The following is a 20317-nucleotide window of genomic DNA, read 5'->3' on the forward strand; positions in this document are numbered from 1 at the left end:
TATTTCTTACACAGCAGTGTATATATATGCTTATAATCTTTAGAAATTAAAAATTTCTGCAACATCGGAAGAGACTAGTTGCCCACAACACAAGGGATCCTAGTGTGGGAACTAGTGTATCTTTATAAAGTGCCAACTATTTATATGCAATTTCTTTTGATTGTATTAAATGCTTATTGTACACTGTGTTATGAAACAAATAAATGATTTTTATTTATCATTTTATATTTATAATACTAGCTGTTCGCCCTTGGTAGATTTCCGGGGTAAAAAGTGTCGTATAGCGCTCGGGACTAATGTAGCTTTCTTTTGGTAAAGGTAATTTAAAAAGCGGACCAGTAGTTTCGGAGCTTTTAGATTACAAAGAAACAAAAAACTTTTCCTCTTTATTAGATTATATTATAGATTTTATAAGTTAAAGGTATATGAACATTTTGTTTGGTTTATTTATTCTATTTATAAAATAAATTCACGCAAGCAATTTGTAGAAAATAAATAAATCAATAAGGATCAACCATCGTCGCTTGAAAAAACACCGCGCGGCGACCGGTCACCGGCCGCCGGTCGCCGGTCGAGGGTTTAGAAGGAAGAAGCTTTTCAAGTGAAATACTAAGATCGCAGAACGTTCAAGAGATTAGACTAAGTTTATAATATTATAATCTGTGTCTAGTTCTCACTCCGCCGATACGAGGTATATCACTGTATCATGTGACTTCTTGCCACTGGTCTTTGAATTAAAAAAAAAAATCCATTCAGCTTCATTCAAATTTTAGGTATGTAATCTCATGGATGCTTACTTTTTTATTTCTTCTTTTTAAGGTGAGAGAGATGGGAAAGGTGCTTTACTTAATAATGTTGTAATCTATTATATATGTTAGTTATGGCTGCAATAAACAAAACTTTACAAGCTTTTGACAGTAAATTAAGGTACTCCCAAGCCAGAATAATATAAGCTAATTCATTGTTTTCCCAACTACTTTCAACTCATAATATTTGTTTGTATTATGAGTTGCATGTAGCATGATAAAGTGAAAATTTTTATGTTTTAACGAACATTACACCATACATATCTTATCAAACTAAAAACTTCAAAATAAAACACTTTCATTAACAAAGTAATTTTTATTCAATTTGAATGCATATCTTACAATAATATTATCCATTTCAGTATCCATGATTATTTTACAAAGAGTTTATAACTTTTTAAAATGCTATTTTGTTGTTATAATGTTATAACATTTAAATATAGGTATTCAATTCAATATTTGCCCGATGTCCTGTAGTGAATGGGTTTTTTCATGTTCAAAAAGTTTGAATTAGGCAAAACGAAGGCTCAAATTAAACGTAGATAATACATGTAACGACAAATTGTTTTGAAACAATATAATAACTGAAGGTATAATCCGAGTCGTATAGTAATAATATGTATAAATAGATCAGCATAAATATTATTATTTAAAAATTTCTTTTCCGAAAACAGTTTATAACAAAAAGTGTAACTAAGACTATTTATTATATTACTAATTTAGATTTTTTTTTTATTCTTTGGCACAGGTTTGGCTTAAAATAATGTTATGTTACAATTATATAAATACTTAAGAAACCAATAATAATAATATATTATATATTAAATTTATGCATCATTAATTCGTGATAACATAGATGCAGCTTAAAACAATTAAGGTATTCTACAAAAATCTTCGATGAATGTTCCCATATTAAAAATAAACACTGAATTCTTTTCATACATAGATTAAAACAGTCTAATTAAGCATGATAAGTATATTTATCATAACAGTATTAATAATATTTCTACATATCATATTCATGATAAGGTTATCATAAAGACCACAGACTAACCATACATATAACATTATATTATAACTATAGCGTATTATAAAGCTTAGTCTAATCGCTTGAACGTTCTACGATCCTAGTACTTCACTTGCCGAGGATGATTTTGCGAGAAGCGCCAAAGTTCTGTCCAGATTGCGATGCCAACTTATTGGTTCCGGCTTGTAATCCAATTACGGTTTGACCAGCACGCAAAACGTCTTCACTGAATTCACGACGGTTTTCGTCTGCTGGCTTGGGTCCGAGGAAGGGACCGCGCCATTCAGGGTGTTTGTGTGCCTGTAAAATTAATATGAATATGTGTGTATGAAATGGTTATAATAATAAATCATCGGATTTCTAACACTAAGCGTCTTGCCTCAGCTTAAAATAACTGTTTTTGTATGTTCTGTTTTGCATAATAATATTACTTTAATAAATACGCTACCTGCTGTTTTCGGTTAAATGAAATATTTGTAAGTATTTGTGGTAATTTATTCTGATTGTGGAAGGCGAATTTATATTTAAATTGGAGTAATAAAAAAAAAATGCACTTACTGTTCTGCCAATAGCGTAAATGGTTTGTGTGACTAGAGCGATGTTCTTCTGGTCCCAAAGATCTGTTGTTTGGAAGAGATCTACATCAGGCACTCCGTATTTCACACAGGCTTTTTGGAACCTGTAATTGTACAATTATGAATTTATGTTAAGATAAAAAAGAAAAAAACCAAAACATCAGAATGCCGGTCTATGCTCGCATTTTGGATAGAGCCGAAAGTACTAACGGCGCTCTTTCATGGAAGATGTCATATTACTTTCGTTGCAGAAATAATTGTTATCAACCATATTTTTAACATTTATTCCTAGAATTAATGAATAAAAGATGAACATAATATAGTTTAATATATGAAAAAATGCATTTTGCTCAATCGCACATTACTCTAAAAATAAAATAAAATTCCTCAACACAAACTAATCCAAAACTAGTATGGGAATTGTATTAACTAATAATTACTTAACATTTTACTGATTCATTTATTTTTGATGCCAGTGAGATCGATCGAACTTACTGGCTTATGTTATCCATGAACTTGTAGTCACCACCTGACACGTTCACTTTAGATATGATACCAGGTTGGAGTCTGTTCATCAGCTTGCAGAGGATGATGCCGTCGCGGAGCGCCAGCTCGTAGGGAAGGTCTGAGGGGAACCTTTCGCCGATAACCGCTTCAATCCATCTCTGGGCCTCCTGCTCCTTCTCGGGCTCACGCTTGCCAGCACACTGTAATTGACAATTGATGTCATTATTACATTGAGGGGGAGACTGCTTTGCGTAGTGTAGAAACGTTGGTATAAAATCGAATTTACTTGATTGATTGATTGATTGATAGCAATCTTGAAGGGTTTAATGTGGGAGTCGAGCACACTTCGGTACGAATTGGGCCAGCGGGCACCAGGGAAGTACCACACCCCCGCAGAATCCCTTATACCTTTAAAGCGGGCAGCGCATTCGCAGAGGCACAAATTCTACATATGTCCATGGGCGGTGATCGCTTACCATCAGGCGAACCACAATTATAGTTGCCCACTGTGACATAAAAAAATAAAAACATGAAAAAGAGATAAAAATGATTACATAGCTCATTTAGTAGACACTTGGAACCCAAAGGATAAAGTATATTTTATAATTATATAATAACATCATATTGGTTTAAATTCTAAGGCTTATTTATCATATATAAGATTGAAAAATATTCATTAATATGCGAAGAGCCAAAATATATAACATTATATATGAGATTGCTCGTGCAGGAATTTATATTGGTTGGTCCAATTTTAATAAATGACGATTAAAGCCAAAATCCACAATGAGGCATTAAGCAAGACACCTCGTATAATATTTATTGCGCAATGACATTGTTATATTATTATGTTTACATTATATGGTTGGTTGGATTTTGAATTTAACATATATAAGATTCGCTGGGACATAAATTATGTGCCTGTCTGTCCAGTTTTCATATAATAATATATTTAGTATAGAATGATCTAGAATATTATAAACAAAGCTACAACAAAAAAATTATTGATGTTTCACATTTGTTTACATGCAAAATTTTTTGCATTTCAGTTTTCAAATTCAAATGATATAAAAGAATTTACGAAAATTTTCATTCCTCTGATAATCTTTATCTATAAACTATTCTTAGTTCACCAGAGACGTTCACGAATGAATACTGAATACATTTTTACAGCTGTTTTGTACATAATCCCATTTTATAGTCATTCGGATGACACCAATAATTTGTTGCGGGCGAAACGAAAGGCGTTTATAATTATCTTTTTAATTTGAAAAAGCAGAGCAATTTTGGTTTGCCAAATGATTTTGAAAATATTAAAATATAATTGGTAAACATATTTCTGTATTACAGATTACAATACATAAATGAATGTGTTTTCATTAAAATATATAATTTAAACTGTACGATACTATATATCAGCTTTAGTATAGGTTTCATAGAGTTAAAATAAAATTTCATACAATCCTACTAACTATACTTACCCTACTAATTTTCTACTAATTTTATGCTATATCCTACTAATATTATAAATTTGAAACCGCGGGGCGCAGGTAGTATTATAAATGCGAAAGTTTGTAAGGATGTGTGTGTGTTTGTTGCTCTTTCACGCAAAAACTGCTGAACCGATTGCAATGAAATGGTATGTAGATAGCTGGACAACTGGAATAACATATAGGCAACTTTTTATCCCGACTACGGGATACGGACTTTCGCGGGTGAAACCGTGGGAGTTAGTAGATTATAAAAAACCTTTTTTTTTTCTGAATCTAAACGTTTAATCTTCTTTAAAAGTATTTAAGTTTTTTTTATTACGTATAAAAGAATACTTGTATTTTCCTAGGTATTATTTATACACGATTGCGTATAATTAAAATGTACAGTAGTGATGTAAAGATAAGACTATTACTTTAATGTTAAGTTGGCGTAAGTTTTATAATTTGTGTTTTTCAAACTATATCAGGACCACGTTATTTTTGTATGGAAATGAATAGCCGGAAATTGCATTACGACGGATTTCAGTCCAAAAATAATATCAAAATTAGGACAGCTTCTGGAAGAACGAATAAAACATTTTGTTACTAAAATATACATCATAAATGAGATCATGAATGAAATGAAAATAGTAAGAGCAGCAAATTACGGTTCATTTTTTGTTTGTTGAAATTGTTGAAAGGAAAAATGTTTAGGTTTAGATATAGAATGTTTAGATAAATTTAAAAAAGGCAAATCTTTAATAACTTGTCATGATATTGTATTTCAATGGCTGGAAAAAAGAAAATTCCAATTTTCCAATTGTTAAAATTATAACCATACCTAATTACGTAGGTTGTAATAGTTTTGTATATATGTGACGTTTATGATTTGAAAATATTAAACACTCGCAATAAAAGCTTTCGAAAAAACGATAGAAAGATGTTTATTTTTGTACATCCAGTTAGCAATGAAATATTACATCCGGAATCGCCGATCATGCTATCATAAACTGAAAAGCAGTGTCGTAATGACTATAATTACGTACTCCTACTTGTATGTGCAAAAGTTTGAAGTAAGGCGGATTGACGTATGCGTTGCGATAGAGTTGGGCGGGCGGCAAGCAAACGCAGTTCACATCTTGATACCGCTCTGAAAACTCGTTTCAAGTGTTCTCCAGCAAAGTTTGTGACTTACAAAATGCCTGTAAGATTTCTGTCGTGTCATTTTACTTCTTATATAAAGCTTTCGTATTGATTTTGCGTTACTGTATTATTAACTTGTTTATGTTTTGGGCGGTGATATTGAAGTTTGTTTATCTTACCTATATATTATTTATTTACGGCTATTTTGTTATTTAGTTAAAACAGTTTTTGTTATTTATTTCTAGTCACACATTGTCATAAGATTAATGTTTGAAAGATATGCCCTTTGAAGCGTTACTAAAGTTAATGATACGCAGCTGTGGTGTTCTCTCGATCCTTTAATCTCCGAAGCTTTCCAGACATCCATCTTCACGAGATAGGAGATGTATGTTTTCGTTACGAAATGTTATTTTCGGAGATGATTCTGGAATCCGCTCGTTTACCATCAAACGTCTTGGCACTGGAGTGAATATTTTATGGCCAGTGTTCAAAATTGTTTTATTCACGTTTCATAAAAAACATTGTGTTTACAGGCCAGAAACAAGGAACAGGAGCAAGAGGTCCTAACCTGGATCTCCGCCGTGATTGGCGAACCCCTTCCAAATGGAGCTTATGAGGACATTCTTAAAGATGGAGTTATCCTCTGCAAATTGGCCAACAAATTGTCACCAGGGTCAGTAAAGAAAATCCAGGAGAAGGGCACCAACTTCCAGCTCATGGAAAACATTCAAAGGTAGTGCGAGATCATTCACGATTTAAACAAAAATTATGTTCCAAAAGAAATAAATACTAATTCTAATTATTATATTAACAGATTCCAGGCCGCGATCAAAAAGTACGGTGTGCCAGAAGAAGAAATTTTTCAAACAGCTGATTTATTTGAAAGGCGTAACATTCCACAAGTAACATTGTGTCTGTATGCATTGGGCAGAATTGTAAGCATTTTACTCATTGACTGTTTGATTTTTAGTTATAATAGACACCTTTAACGTGACATTATTTATTTTAGACACAAAAGCACCCGGAATGGACTGGTCCTCAATTGGGTCCTAAAATGGCGGAGAAAAATGAACGTACATTCACCGAGGAACAGCTTCGCGCTCACAATGCTGAACTCAATCTGCAGATGGGGTTCAACAAGGGTGCCTCACAAGCCGGTCTCGGCTCCTTTGGCAACACCCGCCACATGTAATCTCTTGTCAACAAGTCACCAGAACTATGTCGACGTTTTTAAAGATCAGTATTTTTGAGAAATTCTATTCAATTTGTATTTGTCTGTCAACGGCGAAATGAATGCTTCTAGTTTCTCTATTAATTTTAATTTTGTTTTGCTTACGAACGTGTATGTTTGTTATCGCTTGTTTTGTTATAATGTGAAAAGTAGACTTCTTTATAAAGGAATTAGATTTATCTAACGAGTACCTTGACTAAGACTTTTTATCTAATTATATTTTGTAAATATTTTTTTTAATATTAAACATAACAAACTTTTTTACGTCTTGTCTTTTATTTATCAACATAATAAGCCACAATAAATAAAGGAATACGACACAGCCAAAACAATAATTCTATAAATTTAACAACGATGTTTTAGAATGTACATTTCAACATCAACTTTGTGTTTGTTGCGTCTTTTCTAGCGTCAGTCTATAAATAAATACTATGATTAGTGTTCGCTCAAGTGATGCCAAATACTAAATTATAAAATTTGGAGTGCTTTATTATAAATGACGTCCCTTGGCCTCATTAGAAACTGTTATGCATTCAAGAGCGCGGAAATAGAGTGAACGCTTCATTGAAATTGCAACTCGTAATAATTTATGTAATATTTAACACCCACACGTCTTATTTATTTCTATTCAAATTCTCGAGCATAAGAAAAAGTGCAAGTAAAAAGATTTCTAGAAATATACATTATGTACCTATGTATTAATGGAAGAACAAATTTATATATAACTAAAATTTAACAGTATAAATTTCAATAACATGTATATTGCGATTAATAACTACTTACATATTTTATGATTATGGTTCTTTACACAAATAGCTTTTTTTAACTTCACTTGGAATTTGACAGGTCGGAAAATAAGATTCATCGTTTAATGAAAGATCATTTAAAAAAATAACCTATAAACGAGTTCATTCATAGTTTTTTCACACATTAATGATACAGCTAACATATAAATGCCGTCTTCACATAATTTATGACATTTACTGCGTTAGTTGATATTCTGTTACAGATAAATATAATAATGTATAGTAATAATTAACATCGTAATAAAAACGCGAAATTACGTATTAAGGAAACGATTGAAATTTAATGATACAAAATATTTTAATTTATTATCATTTTAAGTTCCTACATCTTTGTGACAGGTGTTCCATAGTCTGTAATCACTGCATAGTATAAAACAAAGTCGCTTTCTCTGCCTCTATGCCCCTATGTATGCTTAAATATTTAAAACTACGCAACGGATTTCGATGGGGTTTTGTTTAATAGATAGAGTGGTTCAAGAGCTTCCTCTTGATATATGTTTATATGCATAACATCTATTAAACTACTCCAAATTTAACTCGTGCGGAGCCGCGGGCAAAAGCTAGTAGCTAATAAAATACAATCAGGTCGCTATTTATTGATTCAAAAGATCAGAATAAAATAAATTTTCAAAGTAACAACAATGCATTCGATAAATTTGTAAAACCATAGTGAATTATCATTTCATATCATAACTCTTTTGATAAAATAAATATGTTTAAAGTTTTTATATAATACCACAGAGAACACAATACTAAAATGATGTGTTACCTCTATTACAAGTGACAAGACCTAGGATTATTCAACTACAATTTATAATGAGTCTATTTTCGGATCTTTCATCGTTTCATTGTTCACAATATATAATTATATGACTTGAAATTCCCACAGCAAATTAGTCATGTAATGACACCTGGCTATGACTCAATACGCAAGTGACAGTTATCGTCAATCAGCACTGAGATCTTAGCTATTTTGGATGCGGGGGTCGTTAAACCAAACCATTATGATTTCTATAAATGGAAAAACAATTAAAGGGGATGAAATAAAATAGAAACGATCATGAATAAGATTTCTCCTCAGATTTTCACATTAGAATATAGGTATGTATAAATAAATTTTTAATTATAATAGGTATTTAGAATCCAGTCTTGTTTCTGAACTAATTCAACTCTCTATGAAGCCAAACCAGTGAGTAGTTAGGTATCTGTGAATGAGGTTCAGTCTACAGAGTACGAAAATAAACAGTTTTATGGTCTGACTAGTTGTAATGTGGCTTCAGACATACCTAATATATTAATTTTGTGGTATTCGGGGCTTTATTTGAAAACCGCATTTCGCGAAATCGTCTTTTCAACCGACTTCAGAAAAAGGAGGAGATTATCAATTCGATTGTATTTATTTAGTGCTTATAACTGTTTATTGAGTGAACCGATTTTTACGATTCTTTTTTCATTGGAAAGATAGTGCCTGCCATGAGGTCCCATTTAAATATGACAATATGACGCTGGTTTATTTTTTTGTTAAAAATATTTATTGTCTACTCAATTCAGCTTAGTTAATAATACTTATTTATTTTTAAGTGTCTGTTCGTAACGATCTCACTCCTTGAACGCTATGTAGATCTGGATACAGAGACATATTGTTTAAAGAGATAACATTTTTGAAAAGTATATTCAAGTATATATATGTAAGCGATAAGGTTATACAACTTAAAGAATTTAAAAAATAGTACAAATATTAAATTGGAAATAGAAATTGAATAAGTAGAAACTGCTTTCCGAACCGTTGGTAAATGTTAAAACTATATTATGATGATTTAAAAATGCTTGTATAATATGATGTCTAATTGGATAAGATAAATGTTTGATTAAGTTTTGAGTTGTGAATATGTGCGATATCTACATACATTCTATTTAAATAAAGAGTTTAAACTGCACTATTGCATAACCAGAAGTTGGTTATTAACAAGAATTACGTTAATTTCGCGTTCCAGAAAATGCGACTACACGCGTGGGTCTGTAGGCACGCTCCATGTTTTGTTTATCTTGACCAGGCGCCAAGAAAAGAGCACAGTTGAATTTATACTCAAACATGACATAAGCCTTGACATACGAACATTTGTTAACAAATTGCTGCCATTCATCGCCCTAAATACTTTTCAAGGTCTTGAATAGGACTCCTAATTCCTCCTAATTTGATGCAGATGCAATCCTAGGTGTGGGTCTGATTGAAAGCTTCAAATTACAATGGCTTCAGTCTACGGTTTTTATTCAGTTGATACGAATAATTAAATTTTTATTCGTAGAACAGTTTGATTATAAGCTTCAGATTCATTTTATTATAAATAATTGTTAATTATAAAGCACGTGGTTCTTAGATAGCTAAAAATAAAATATAGGTATACATATTGCTGTATGCGGGATATCGTTAAAAAGGGGTATTTGTTTAGCAGTGGACGTCCCAATATACATAGCTGGCAAACTAGCTGTTGGTTCCCTAAGTTTTGATAGAAAATAATCACCATCGCCCATCACATTAAATTTCTCAGCTTCTGATTGAGAGAGATAAGGATAGGATTGATGGCGAGAATAAATGAGAGGACTGGGAAAAGTAAGGAAAAGGATACAGGATCACGGTTGTGATGCTCATCGTACGAAATACAGATTTCATACGATGTTTCATTAAATTTCACAATATATATGATGATATACTCGTATTACGTCGATGTTCTGTGGGGTTGCTGCATTTTTCTCAGTGCGAGATAATCCAGTTTGTGTCAAAGGGTACTCGATTCTCACAAAATAAAGGTGATGTGATCGTTTAATTGGTTAAAATAAAAGAGTTTATTTTAGCAGTTTCTATGTATCTTAATATCTAGACACCTTGTATACCGATTCAAAAAGGGCTTAATTATAAGATTTTATCGTAACTTTTTTCAATAGTTGGTGAAATTTCTTACAGACTTGAAATCGATTCATTTAACAAACAATATATACAACTATGAATTAACATAACCTCTTAACGAAGCATTGTTGCAAGACAGATTTGCATCTCTGTCCTTTACCCTTTGTAGACTTTCGTAAGAGACGCGACAGCATTCACTGCTCATGGCCGCTCACTTGCAGACATTCTCCGCTACCCTCTCCAGTAGAAATAGCTTGGATATGCCAAACTAATATACTAGAATTGAAGTCCAATAGAACCGCAATTAACAGATGCAGGAAAATTATGTTGCAACTCCGGTAGTAATTGCGTCGTTGATATGCGTATAAAAATATCATCTGATCCTAAATATTTTGGCTTTGTTATTAAATTCTGAATCAAAGAAATTATTTTCCTTGAATAACACAGATGAACAACGTTACATTATATTATTATGCTCGTACTAATTGGTAGTTACGTTTACTGTCTCCATAACACTACCTATTTAAGATAATAACGACAAGAAAGACGTAGAAAAATGTGAGTAAATTGTCGGTATAGTTTGTTTAACTTCATTGTGAGAGCATTATATAAGGGCATATACATTTATAGTTATAAAATGAAATCCATTTGCGACATCTACCCGCGTTCAAGGAATTGATGATACGGAACGAACGTAACAATTTAATACGGTTTGTGGGTTTGCATTACGAATGCACTACTTAGATAGACCAGTTTAACTTGATATACAGGAATTGTGTGTTTAGACGTCGCTACCATTTCGAACCAAATCCTTCTAAAGGTTCTTTCAGTGTTTAGAAAATCAATCTTCATAATATTGAATATTTGAAACTGGTATTTTTATAACAGATATGCGACGTATATATATGTCGAATATTTATCTAACACTTAAAGAACAAGAAATTAAATTTTTATTGCATAGTGTTCAATATCAATACAATTCCCCTTTAAAATGTGTCAATCCGATAATTAATTTTCGCTAATTGATACAAAATGTAATGTCTGATCAATTTGTGATAAGATGTGTGTAATATCTGATCAAAATAATGAATGAAGTGGTTTTCTGGTATTTTATGAATTATGACGATAATTTTCTTTTCACGACAACAACAAAGCCTCTTAATGATGGATAATAATTGGGCAAAACTACTAATTATTATGCCCATTATTTCGCAGTCATATACGACATGTCTACCATAAGAACACCTTGTCACAAATAGCGTAAAGAGGACAAAGTTTAAGTTTTGTTTACGAAGCCTACAATTGCATGGCCCCACTCCACAGAACGTTGCAGTAACTCAACAAGTCGCTGGTTTAGTCTTAAACCACCACCTCGGGCAGCTAGCTCGAGGTTCACTCACATACCAGTTATTTACCAAAAAATCATGAAGATAATAATACTTTTAGTTTCAGTGCTCTGTAGTTCCACCGCAGAACATTATAAAACGAAGCGTAAGTACACATTGTCTTCCATTTACGCCATTTCTCGACCCACTTGCATCTAAATAAATAGAAGCCCGGCATTTTGTATTTCTTGACGACTATTGTATAATATTAGATTGATTTGCAATGCTTGTTATTTCGTATATAGATAAGGTAAAACATTCAAAATTATTTCAACGGTCTAATTAGTATGAATATCATGTATGTCATTATTATCCATTTAATAACCATTTTTTTATATTTCACAAATCAAAAACTACGAATATTCTGAAAAGAATTCGCTTTGCTATTATTAAATTTCTTGCTGAAACTTTTTTTATGTTTCGTTTTAGCGAGTTTCGTGAAAACATGTTCTTTAAGTGACCCTGACTTTGATGATTGTTCCCAAGAGGCCGTGCAATTACTCTTCAATGCTTTGGGACCTGGTAAGAGATTTTTGTTCTGGGTTATGCGAATATGTAATACGGCAATTTATGTTATTAATGACTAATAGCTGCACGTAAGTAGCTGCAACATTACTGGGCAAGCACAGTAGGTATTACACAAGCTAAACGTGTTTGTTGGTTTAACCTCCTCATGCGCGCTGTGCTCCTATTACTTTTTAATTTAAACAAATTTATTTATTAATTTTTTAATATATAAATAAACCCTCATAGGAGGCCTGTGTCCCGGCAGTGGGAACATATTATATGGGCTGATGATGATGATGATGATGATATAAATAAAAAAATATTTTGCTTACTAACCGGTGATTTTAATTAAATAAAAGAGCCGAGTTATTTTACTCATATTTAAATGTTATTTGCCATTTATTGAAATCACTCTAGCTGCGCTCCGCGGTTTCACCAAAAGTTGCCTATAAGTTATTCCAGTTGTCCAGCTGTCTGCGTACCAAATTTCATTGTAATCGGTTCAGTAGTTTTTGCATGAAAGAGTTACAAACACACACACATCCTTACAAACTTTCGCATTTATAATATTAGTAGGATTTTATTTAAAATAATTATTAATTGATTAAATTGACTGGGCTTATCTAACTTATCACACATGGCGAGATTACAAACAATATTACAATAGGGTTTATTGTGTAAATAATCAAGGAACAGTAAATCAATTTGTAATTGCTTTGATTTAAATAAATTATTTTTCGCATGGTCCGACAAATACGAATCATGTGAAGTATAAAAAATAAACGTGTAATGGAAATTATCCGAAAACGCTTAATTTTGCCGTAATACACTAACCACATAGGTATCTTACGTTCTGTTTACTGCGTTAGATATGCAGCCTCAATTACGAAACAAATATAAACTTGCGGTAAGCGAAAGTTCTATAGCTTAAAAATTAATTTTATTATAATTTAATAATTTGTTAACTAGGTCCGTTAACAATCACAAGTGCCTAAGAATTACGTCTGGCAAGGAGTATGAAAAAACAATATGTTTTATTTTTATTTTTCCAAACGCAGACAAAACGTTAGTGAATAATGCTGGGGGGTTTTAAATATTTTTACTTGCCTCCAAGGTGGTATAACTAAATATAGTGTAAACTCATTACAGGTCTGCCAGAAATCGATCTACCTTCATTAGATCCTCTAAAAATACCGAAAATAAGGATTTTACAAGGAGAAGGCCCAGTTAACGTTAATGCTGCTCTTGATGATGTTATAGTTACGGGTTTCGGCAAGACCATCGTACTATTAAGTCAGTGAGTAAAGTTGCTCATATCTATGCGATCCTGGTACTCGTGTACCTGTTTGATCGACTGACGCGGATAGATCGCACAACCAACCCACAATCACAACTACGGACGGTACTAAACTTATCCATCCTGCCGTCGGTTAGAATAAAAAATACATAAAAACTAGATTATAATAAATGGAAAACCATTCTGTGATTTAGATAACGTTTTTTATTTGAAATTCAGGTATAATAATAATTAAATTTAATAAAAGGTTCTTAATTTAAATAATGAGGTAATTGTGATGTTTTCAGAGTTGACAGCAAGACGTACGACTTTTACACGAAAGTAAGAGTTCCGAAAATAAGAATACAAGGCACTTACGACCTAAAAGGAAAAATTTTGCTAATACCGTTGGTTGGTAGGGGGAAATGTTGGTTTGAGCCGAGTACGTGTTGAATTTATATAAAAAATCTAGTTAATTCTTTTTGACGTGTTGTATAACTGTTGTATAATTTGTTTCAGGTAACATGACCATAGACATAGTAAGCGATGTGAAGTTATACGATAAAGGCGGATTTACATTTTTTAATGTAACTCAAGTCCACGTTAAATATAATATTGGGTTATTAAAATTATACATGCATAACTTATTCGACGGGATCTCATCTCTCGGTAAGTGTTACAAAATGAGAAAAGCGCCATCTAGTTAATGTGAGAGGCATTAACATAAATAAGAGAAGAAACTTCATCACACGCGGCATTCATCTTTACACTATTCGCCTATAGATGTCAGTACAATAGGAATCAGGCACCTTTTGTTGTTCATGAATTCCTGGTACTAGTATGTTACAAATTGCAACGATTGAGACCGACCTTTCCCAAAGTTGCAAAATATTTTTTTAATAAATTTATTTAAAATCAAATTAACCAAAGAAACTTGTTTATAAAAGAATAGATATAATACACACTAATGGACGTGATGAACACACTAACATACGAGAATTGTTTTTAATTTTTATCGTTTTTTTTCTATTTCAGAGGAAAGCACAAACGCTTATCTAAATGCGAATTGGAGGCCTGTGTCGGAGTCGCTGCGACCAATTCTTACAAAAACAATTGAAGATATTTTACTTGGTTTCATGCAGCAAATATTCCATAATCTGCCAGCTAAATTTATGATTGAAGATATTAAAAGTAATAATGTATTCAGCAAAAAGGATCAAAAAGAATAATTTAATTAAAAGATAGGTATTTTAGTTAATTAGTCATTTACTTCATTGTCACAATTTCTTGTGTTCTATCTACGTGTTGTCGAATTTATGAAGTTCAGAAATATATATAGGATTTACAAATTTGTTTGTAACTCGTACTTGACTGCTTTATATGTAGATTTATTCATAAGTTTAAGGTTTATGTCTACTTTTGTAAATAATCGATAATAGTATAAGCTAATTTAATATGTTATAATTATTTACTGTAAACGAGTAAATAAAATGATTCTAATTTCTAAAATAATTTCAAACGTCCCAATTTTACGACTACACGTGCTACCTGAAGCTTCAGGTAAACATGCCAAGGTCACAAAAATTACTCATCCAGATTATTTGGTTTCAAAAATAGGCTGAACACAATATTTTATTATAATATGAATAGACAACGAAATATATGTATTGTGTATTTAGTTTTAGTATTGATTTGAATATTGAGTTTTGAAAATCTTAAATTTATCAGCTTATTTTTTCCATCATAAAATATTGATGTAGGCGTATATGATGTACATTATCTTGGTATATAAAATAAAATGATTATGCATTTACCTGCCAAATAGGACGACCAGGCATTTTTAAGGATTATTTTCTCTGAAACACTAGCACTCACAAATCACACGCGCACGTTTAGGTACGTCCACCACTAGATGGCTCTCTTGCAAAAGTGAAGAACAAAATAAGCTGTACTGAGTCATCTAACCTGTTTTATATGGGGCCGCAAAGCGCCTATCGATGTGAATACTGGTGAGAACGGACATTACGCAGAAACGGGCAAACGATACCCAAAATATCTCTGTACGTAGAAAGCCCGTATTGATGGAATAAACTATTATGGAAATTATTGAGTGTATAAATTTAATACAACACAGCTGAATGGCATATAAGTACAATGCCCTATAAATTTCAGAATACGACATACTTAGCATCCTATGTAGCACTTTATGATATAGATGGTATAGTAAATATCAATGGTATTTTTTGTCTTTTTGAAGTTTAATACATAAGTCTGAAGCTTCCAATACAAATAGCCATTAAGACGAGAATAAGATCCATATAAACGTAACCTACGAGAATAAGACGAAAAAAGAAATTAATATTAGCTACCGGTTAATTTATAGAAACTGAAATGTAATCGAGTTAGCAAATTACATTTCAACAGATGCTCATCTGTTGAAATCGGCGGAATATAAATAATGATATCAAAGTTTTACCGTAGGTATTCGATAATTCCTATTTATAAGAAGAATTGACCTTTGAAAATAGAACAAGGTTGTAATTTTGTGTTATTTCTATTGTGGTGTTTTTCTTTCATTTTCTTCGTTCATATTATAGAATACTTAATTATTTCACTAAACTTTTGAACAAACCACATGATATATCATATATGACTAAGACATGATAATGATAATGGAGATAATATAATAATTCTCTAAAAATCAATAAAGTATATTTTTACATATTTCATTTATCTTTTTAAAAATATTATGTATATAACCAAACGGTTGTGGGCTTATTGTATGAAAATAATATAGCCATTTCTGTATAAATATTTCTTTAAAAACCTAGTCATTGCTACGCAATACGGATATTTTATTTATCCCCAAAACAACGGTTTGTAATTTTTTTCTATTTGTTATGTGCGTCTATCAAGTAAAACACACACAAACAACTTAATTTATTATGGCAGTGATGCAATATTAGGTTTTACTGGTAGGCTATATTTAATTTGAGAAAAGTTAGGGGAGGGCTATCCAATCATGTAATCGAGACAGAAATAAGTTAAATCGCCCATACTCGTACGTCATTAAATGAAGTGTAATTTAGTGTGGAATAGGGCTTTAAAGAGCGTTCTAAATGTGAATTATTGATCAAAATCGAAACTCACGTGATTTAAGCCACGGGCGAAAAGCTAGTATAATAAAATGCCCCTTTAAAATTTGGGGAAAATAGGTTGAGATATTTACTGGCAACATATGCACTCAATTTCCCAATACCGCGATTAAATCCTGTGCCAATTCGAAACGAATAATTAAATTAACAAATAGCCTTAATCTCGTATACTATCAGCAATTTATGAATCCATAAAGAATCAATCTTATTTAAAACACAGAATGTTACAAAGTTTCCTTTTTAAAGTATCTACCATCTATAAATCCTATGCAGATTTCGACCGCAACCTTTCAATAATGTCAGTACACGTCCGTCATTAATAATAGCCAACCACGACTTATCGCTTCGTTACGAAATGCAACAGGTTTTGTATGCAGAATAATTGCATCAGATCACTCCTACATTCTCTGCGATCCTTGTCCAACAAGTTCCTGGTAAGGCAGACACTCAAGACAAAGAAAACTTCACCTAGGAGATTTTCAAAAAATTTCTTGAAGATTTTCATTCTTTAGTACATTTTTAGGGTTTCGTACCCTAAGGGTAAAACGGAATACATTTACTGTGCAATGAATGTTCACTGCTTGTCTGTCCGTTTGTCAGATTGTCTGTTCTCTCATTAACAGTCTTATTGAGAAAGTTAAAATTTTTAGAGACTATGTATTTCTGTTGCCGCCATAGCAACACATAAAAATTGATAGGTAACCATTTTCTTGCTGTTTGTTACTCTTAGTTTATTTGTAAACAACTTTTAGTGTTTTTTTTTTTACCTTAAGCAAATTATAACAGACAGGATAGGAGGATTTTAAAACGAAACTGGAACCTTTTCCCATAATATTCTATATACAAATACAAAAATAGTTTGCCTTGTACTATAACTTTTGTTGATTTTGAGATGTTTTCTTCATTTGAAATTAATTGCCGTAAATGATTTTTTTTGCTATCGTTTAAAACATAATCGAAGCACAGAAATCATGGAAATAGGTTCGAGCGTAAACTGTTAACGGCTGTTACAATCAAGAGCAGCAGGCTACTGACCGAGTGACGAGCGATGACCCAGAGAAGGGTGCTCCGAAGGGGATAGGGCCCCTTTGGTGTCGTTCACAAAAGGAACATTAACTAGGACTGCATAAATGCTAAGAGATTGTGGTGCATACATGCACTTTGCACCGAATGTGCGTGACGTCACCCAGTTCTCATTGTATTGTTTGATATAGCACTTTTCATGTATTTCTGTTCAATTTGTTTTGCTCACGCCACATTATACGTTTGCAACCATTATAAATCTTATTCGATCATTTTTGTTTTTGTAGCCTCGAATAAATTCCTATCAAAATAACAAATAATATATTTTCCCGGCATGCTTGTCGACCGAAACCATGTAGGTATATAGATTTTTTACTCTTCATGTTATATTATAATTGTTGACTTGGGTACATTACACGCTGATCTATTCAATTAAATAAGAACTATATAACACTATATTGTAAGACAAGACGTAATACGCATAAAATCAGTTTGAAATAATGCAACTTTTTATTCCTATGGTCTCTTATTGTGCTTTTTATCAAAATAAAATCCATAAAGTAGAAAAGTGCCCAAAAAGTAATGTATTTTTTATTTTGTATTTGTTGCTCTATTCAATTAAGGTTGCTCAGTTGTTATCAAGGTTGTAAAGGTATTTGATAAAATAGTGTAAAGGAATTAGCTACTAGTCAAACGAGAAGAAAAATGTAAATTTATTCACCTCAATTTTTTATGAAACTAATATAAGTTTACACAACGTCGAGCATATTACTCAGACGCTTCTATTTTTGCCACTATCCTCAACTATGTGTAACGCGCACGAAATAACGGCCGTTATAGCGGATTCCGTTATTAAAAATAGGCTTTGAATATGTTTTTGCAACGCCACCCACGAATGACTGAAAATAATTTTCACGTTGTACCTGGCAACTGAAACTGGCGAAAGTAAACGCTGAATCACTATTGGAAGATTCCAGAAGAAATTTTTTATACATTTTATGGTAATTGATGAACGACTGACGTGTCTCCAGAAAGTTCTGTACCATCAACCTCGTGGAGCAAGTACTTAATGTTTCAGTTCAAGATTGTTACAAGAATAGCCCTCTGAATGTGATGCTTAAAATAGCACCATCCCACTGCAGCACTGGTCTTATTCACGTATGCTTTGACAGATTAGTCATCCGTCAAACATGCTAGTTAACAATTTAACCGAAACATATTTGAATTACATTGCAAGAGGTATGTACATCACTATTATGAAAAATACGATAATGTTACGTATAGTAACACTGCCTGTATACTTTATTGTGAAAGAAACTGACTGACTGACAACTGATTAGCTAAATAAAAATAAAACTTTTCTAAAAAAATGGTCACCGTTTCTGGGGGAGGTACTACTCAAAATTCTATATTCTAAAATAACAACAATCCTACTAATATTATAAATGCGAAAGTTTGCAAGGATGTGTGTATATTTGTTGCTCTTTCACGCAAAAACTACTGAACCGATTGCAATGAAATATATAATGGTACCTAGATAGCTGGACAATTGGAATAACATATAGGTTACTTTTTATCCCGATATTCCTACGGGATACTGACTAACTCGGGTAAAACCGCGGGGCGCAGCTAGTTTTCTATAACAGAAAAAGAAACACGCCAGCTAAAAACCCACGGAGCTATCGTGTAACATAACCATTAAAAAAGAGTCGCATTGAGAATCTCTTTCGTTTTTGTCAAAACAAACATAATAAAATTACGTTTGTGCTAACCACTAAATACCAATTAATTATCTTTACAATTTACAATCTTTACAATCGTATTTATCTTTAATTGAATCACAATTAAAAAAAAAAAAAACAGTCAAAAATTAAAGACAAGAACCGTTGATATAATATTATTATATATTAGTATTAGTAAAAGAAGAGGTAACGGAGGAAACACAAAGACAAAAAATACGAAAAATACCTCAATATTATTTAAAATGTTAGTCAAATATATAGATAGACCGGCGAAAATGAAAAATAAAGTAGAATTATAACAGAAGAGCAGAAGAATTTAAAATAATAATCCATCCATCCATTAAATTAATCCGTCTATCAAAGTTCCTGTGAATTTATTTACTGTAGCGGCATGCTTGGAACGTGGCGTCCGTAAGTGGAGAATCTGGAGCAGGCAGTTACGATCGCCGCGTACTAGGACATCATAAGCTTGAAGTGGCTTAATAAATAAGATAAAATAATAAACGCGCCACCTTGTATCTAATGGAAATATTAAGAATTTTTATTACTGTTACTATTTGATACAAGATGGCGTGAGTATTAAAATAATATACGAACAGCGCCATCTATAGTTTTAGCAACACAATTTTACTAATAAAAATGTTATGTTCATTATTCCTAACTTTTGGGTTTTACTAGATGATATTATACTTAGTCTGGCCATAAATACTGTTACACTTAATTATAAAAAAATATTACATTTGAATTTCGAATCTGT

General features: G+C 32.0%; 3 protein-coding genes across 4 annotated transcripts in view; 2 read left to right on the forward strand and 1 right to left on the reverse strand.

Moving 5' to 3' along the window:
- Nucleotides 1-1160: 1160 nt before the first annotated feature.
- The window catches only part of LOC119834673 (muscle-specific protein 20-like), a 26097-nt gene continuing 6940 nt past the window's right edge, over nucleotides 1161-20317 (reverse strand). The window contains exons 1-4 of one of the 2 annotated variants that reach the window (XM_038359104.1): nucleotides 15455-16053; nucleotides 2904-3115; nucleotides 2392-2512; nucleotides 1168-2133 (exon numbers count right to left, since the gene is read on the reverse strand). In XM_038359104.1, coding sequence (XP_038215032.1) covers nucleotides 1942-2133; nucleotides 2392-2512; nucleotides 2904-3115; nucleotides 15455-15478 — 549 coding nt within the window. In that variant the 5' untranslated portion in view covers nucleotides 15479-16053 and the 3' untranslated portion in view covers nucleotides 1168-1941. Of the gene's footprint in view, nucleotides 2134-2391; nucleotides 2513-2903; nucleotides 3116-15454; nucleotides 16054-20317 lie in introns of those variants that run through there. The other variant, XM_038359106.1, reaches the window with a different exon arrangement.
- On the forward strand, nucleotides 5465-7025 carry LOC119834672 (muscle-specific protein 20). The gene is made up of 4 exons (XM_038359103.1): nucleotides 5465-5591; nucleotides 6064-6263; nucleotides 6345-6465; nucleotides 6540-7025. The coding sequence occupies exons 1-4, from the start codon at nucleotides 5478-5480 to the stop codon at nucleotides 6720-6722; spliced, it is 618 nt and encodes a 205-aa protein (XP_038215031.1). The 5' UTR covers nucleotides 5465-5477; the 3' UTR covers nucleotides 6723-7025.
- On the forward strand, nucleotides 11897-15076 carry LOC119834265 (circadian clock-controlled protein daywake-like). The gene is made up of 6 exons (XM_038358601.1): nucleotides 11897-11963; nucleotides 12287-12379; nucleotides 13514-13661; nucleotides 13949-14082; nucleotides 14160-14309; nucleotides 14676-15076. The coding sequence occupies exons 1-6, from the start codon at nucleotides 11897-11899 to the stop codon at nucleotides 14867-14869; spliced, it is 786 nt and encodes a 261-aa protein (XP_038214529.1). The 3' UTR covers nucleotides 14870-15076.

Source organism: Zerene cesonia, chromosome 19 (assembly GCF_012273895.1).
Source record: "Zerene cesonia ecotype Mississippi chromosome 19, Zerene_cesonia_1.1, whole genome shotgun sequence".
Lineage (NCBI taxonomy): Eukaryota > Metazoa > Arthropoda > Insecta > Lepidoptera > Pieridae > Zerene > Zerene cesonia.

Excerpts from the sequence above, each read along its gene's own strand:
- LOC119834672 (XM_038359103.1), top strand. The coding sequence starts at position 5,478 with ATGCGTTGCGATAGAGTTGGGCGGGCGGCAAGCAAACGCAGTTCACAT. Across the intron at positions 5,592-6,063 it reads TTGTGACTTACAAAATGCCT|GCCAGAAACAAGGAACAGGA; the intron begins GTAAGATTTCTG and ends TTGTGTTTACAG. Across the intron at positions 6,466-6,539 it reads TGTATGCATTGGGCAGAATT|ACACAAAAGCACCCGGAATG; the intron begins GTAAGCATTTTA and ends TATTTATTTTAG.
- LOC119834265 (XM_038358601.1), top strand. The coding sequence starts at position 11,897 with ATGAAGATAATAATACTTTTAGTTTCAGTGCTCTGTAGTTCCACCGCA. Across the intron at positions 11,964-12,286 it reads AGAACATTATAAAACGAAGC|CGAGTTTCGTGAAAACATGT; the intron begins GTAAGTACACAT and ends GTTTCGTTTTAG. Across the intron at positions 12,380-13,513 it reads CTTCAATGCTTTGGGACCTG|GTCTGCCAGAAATCGATCTA; the intron begins GTAAGAGATTTT and ends AACTCATTACAG.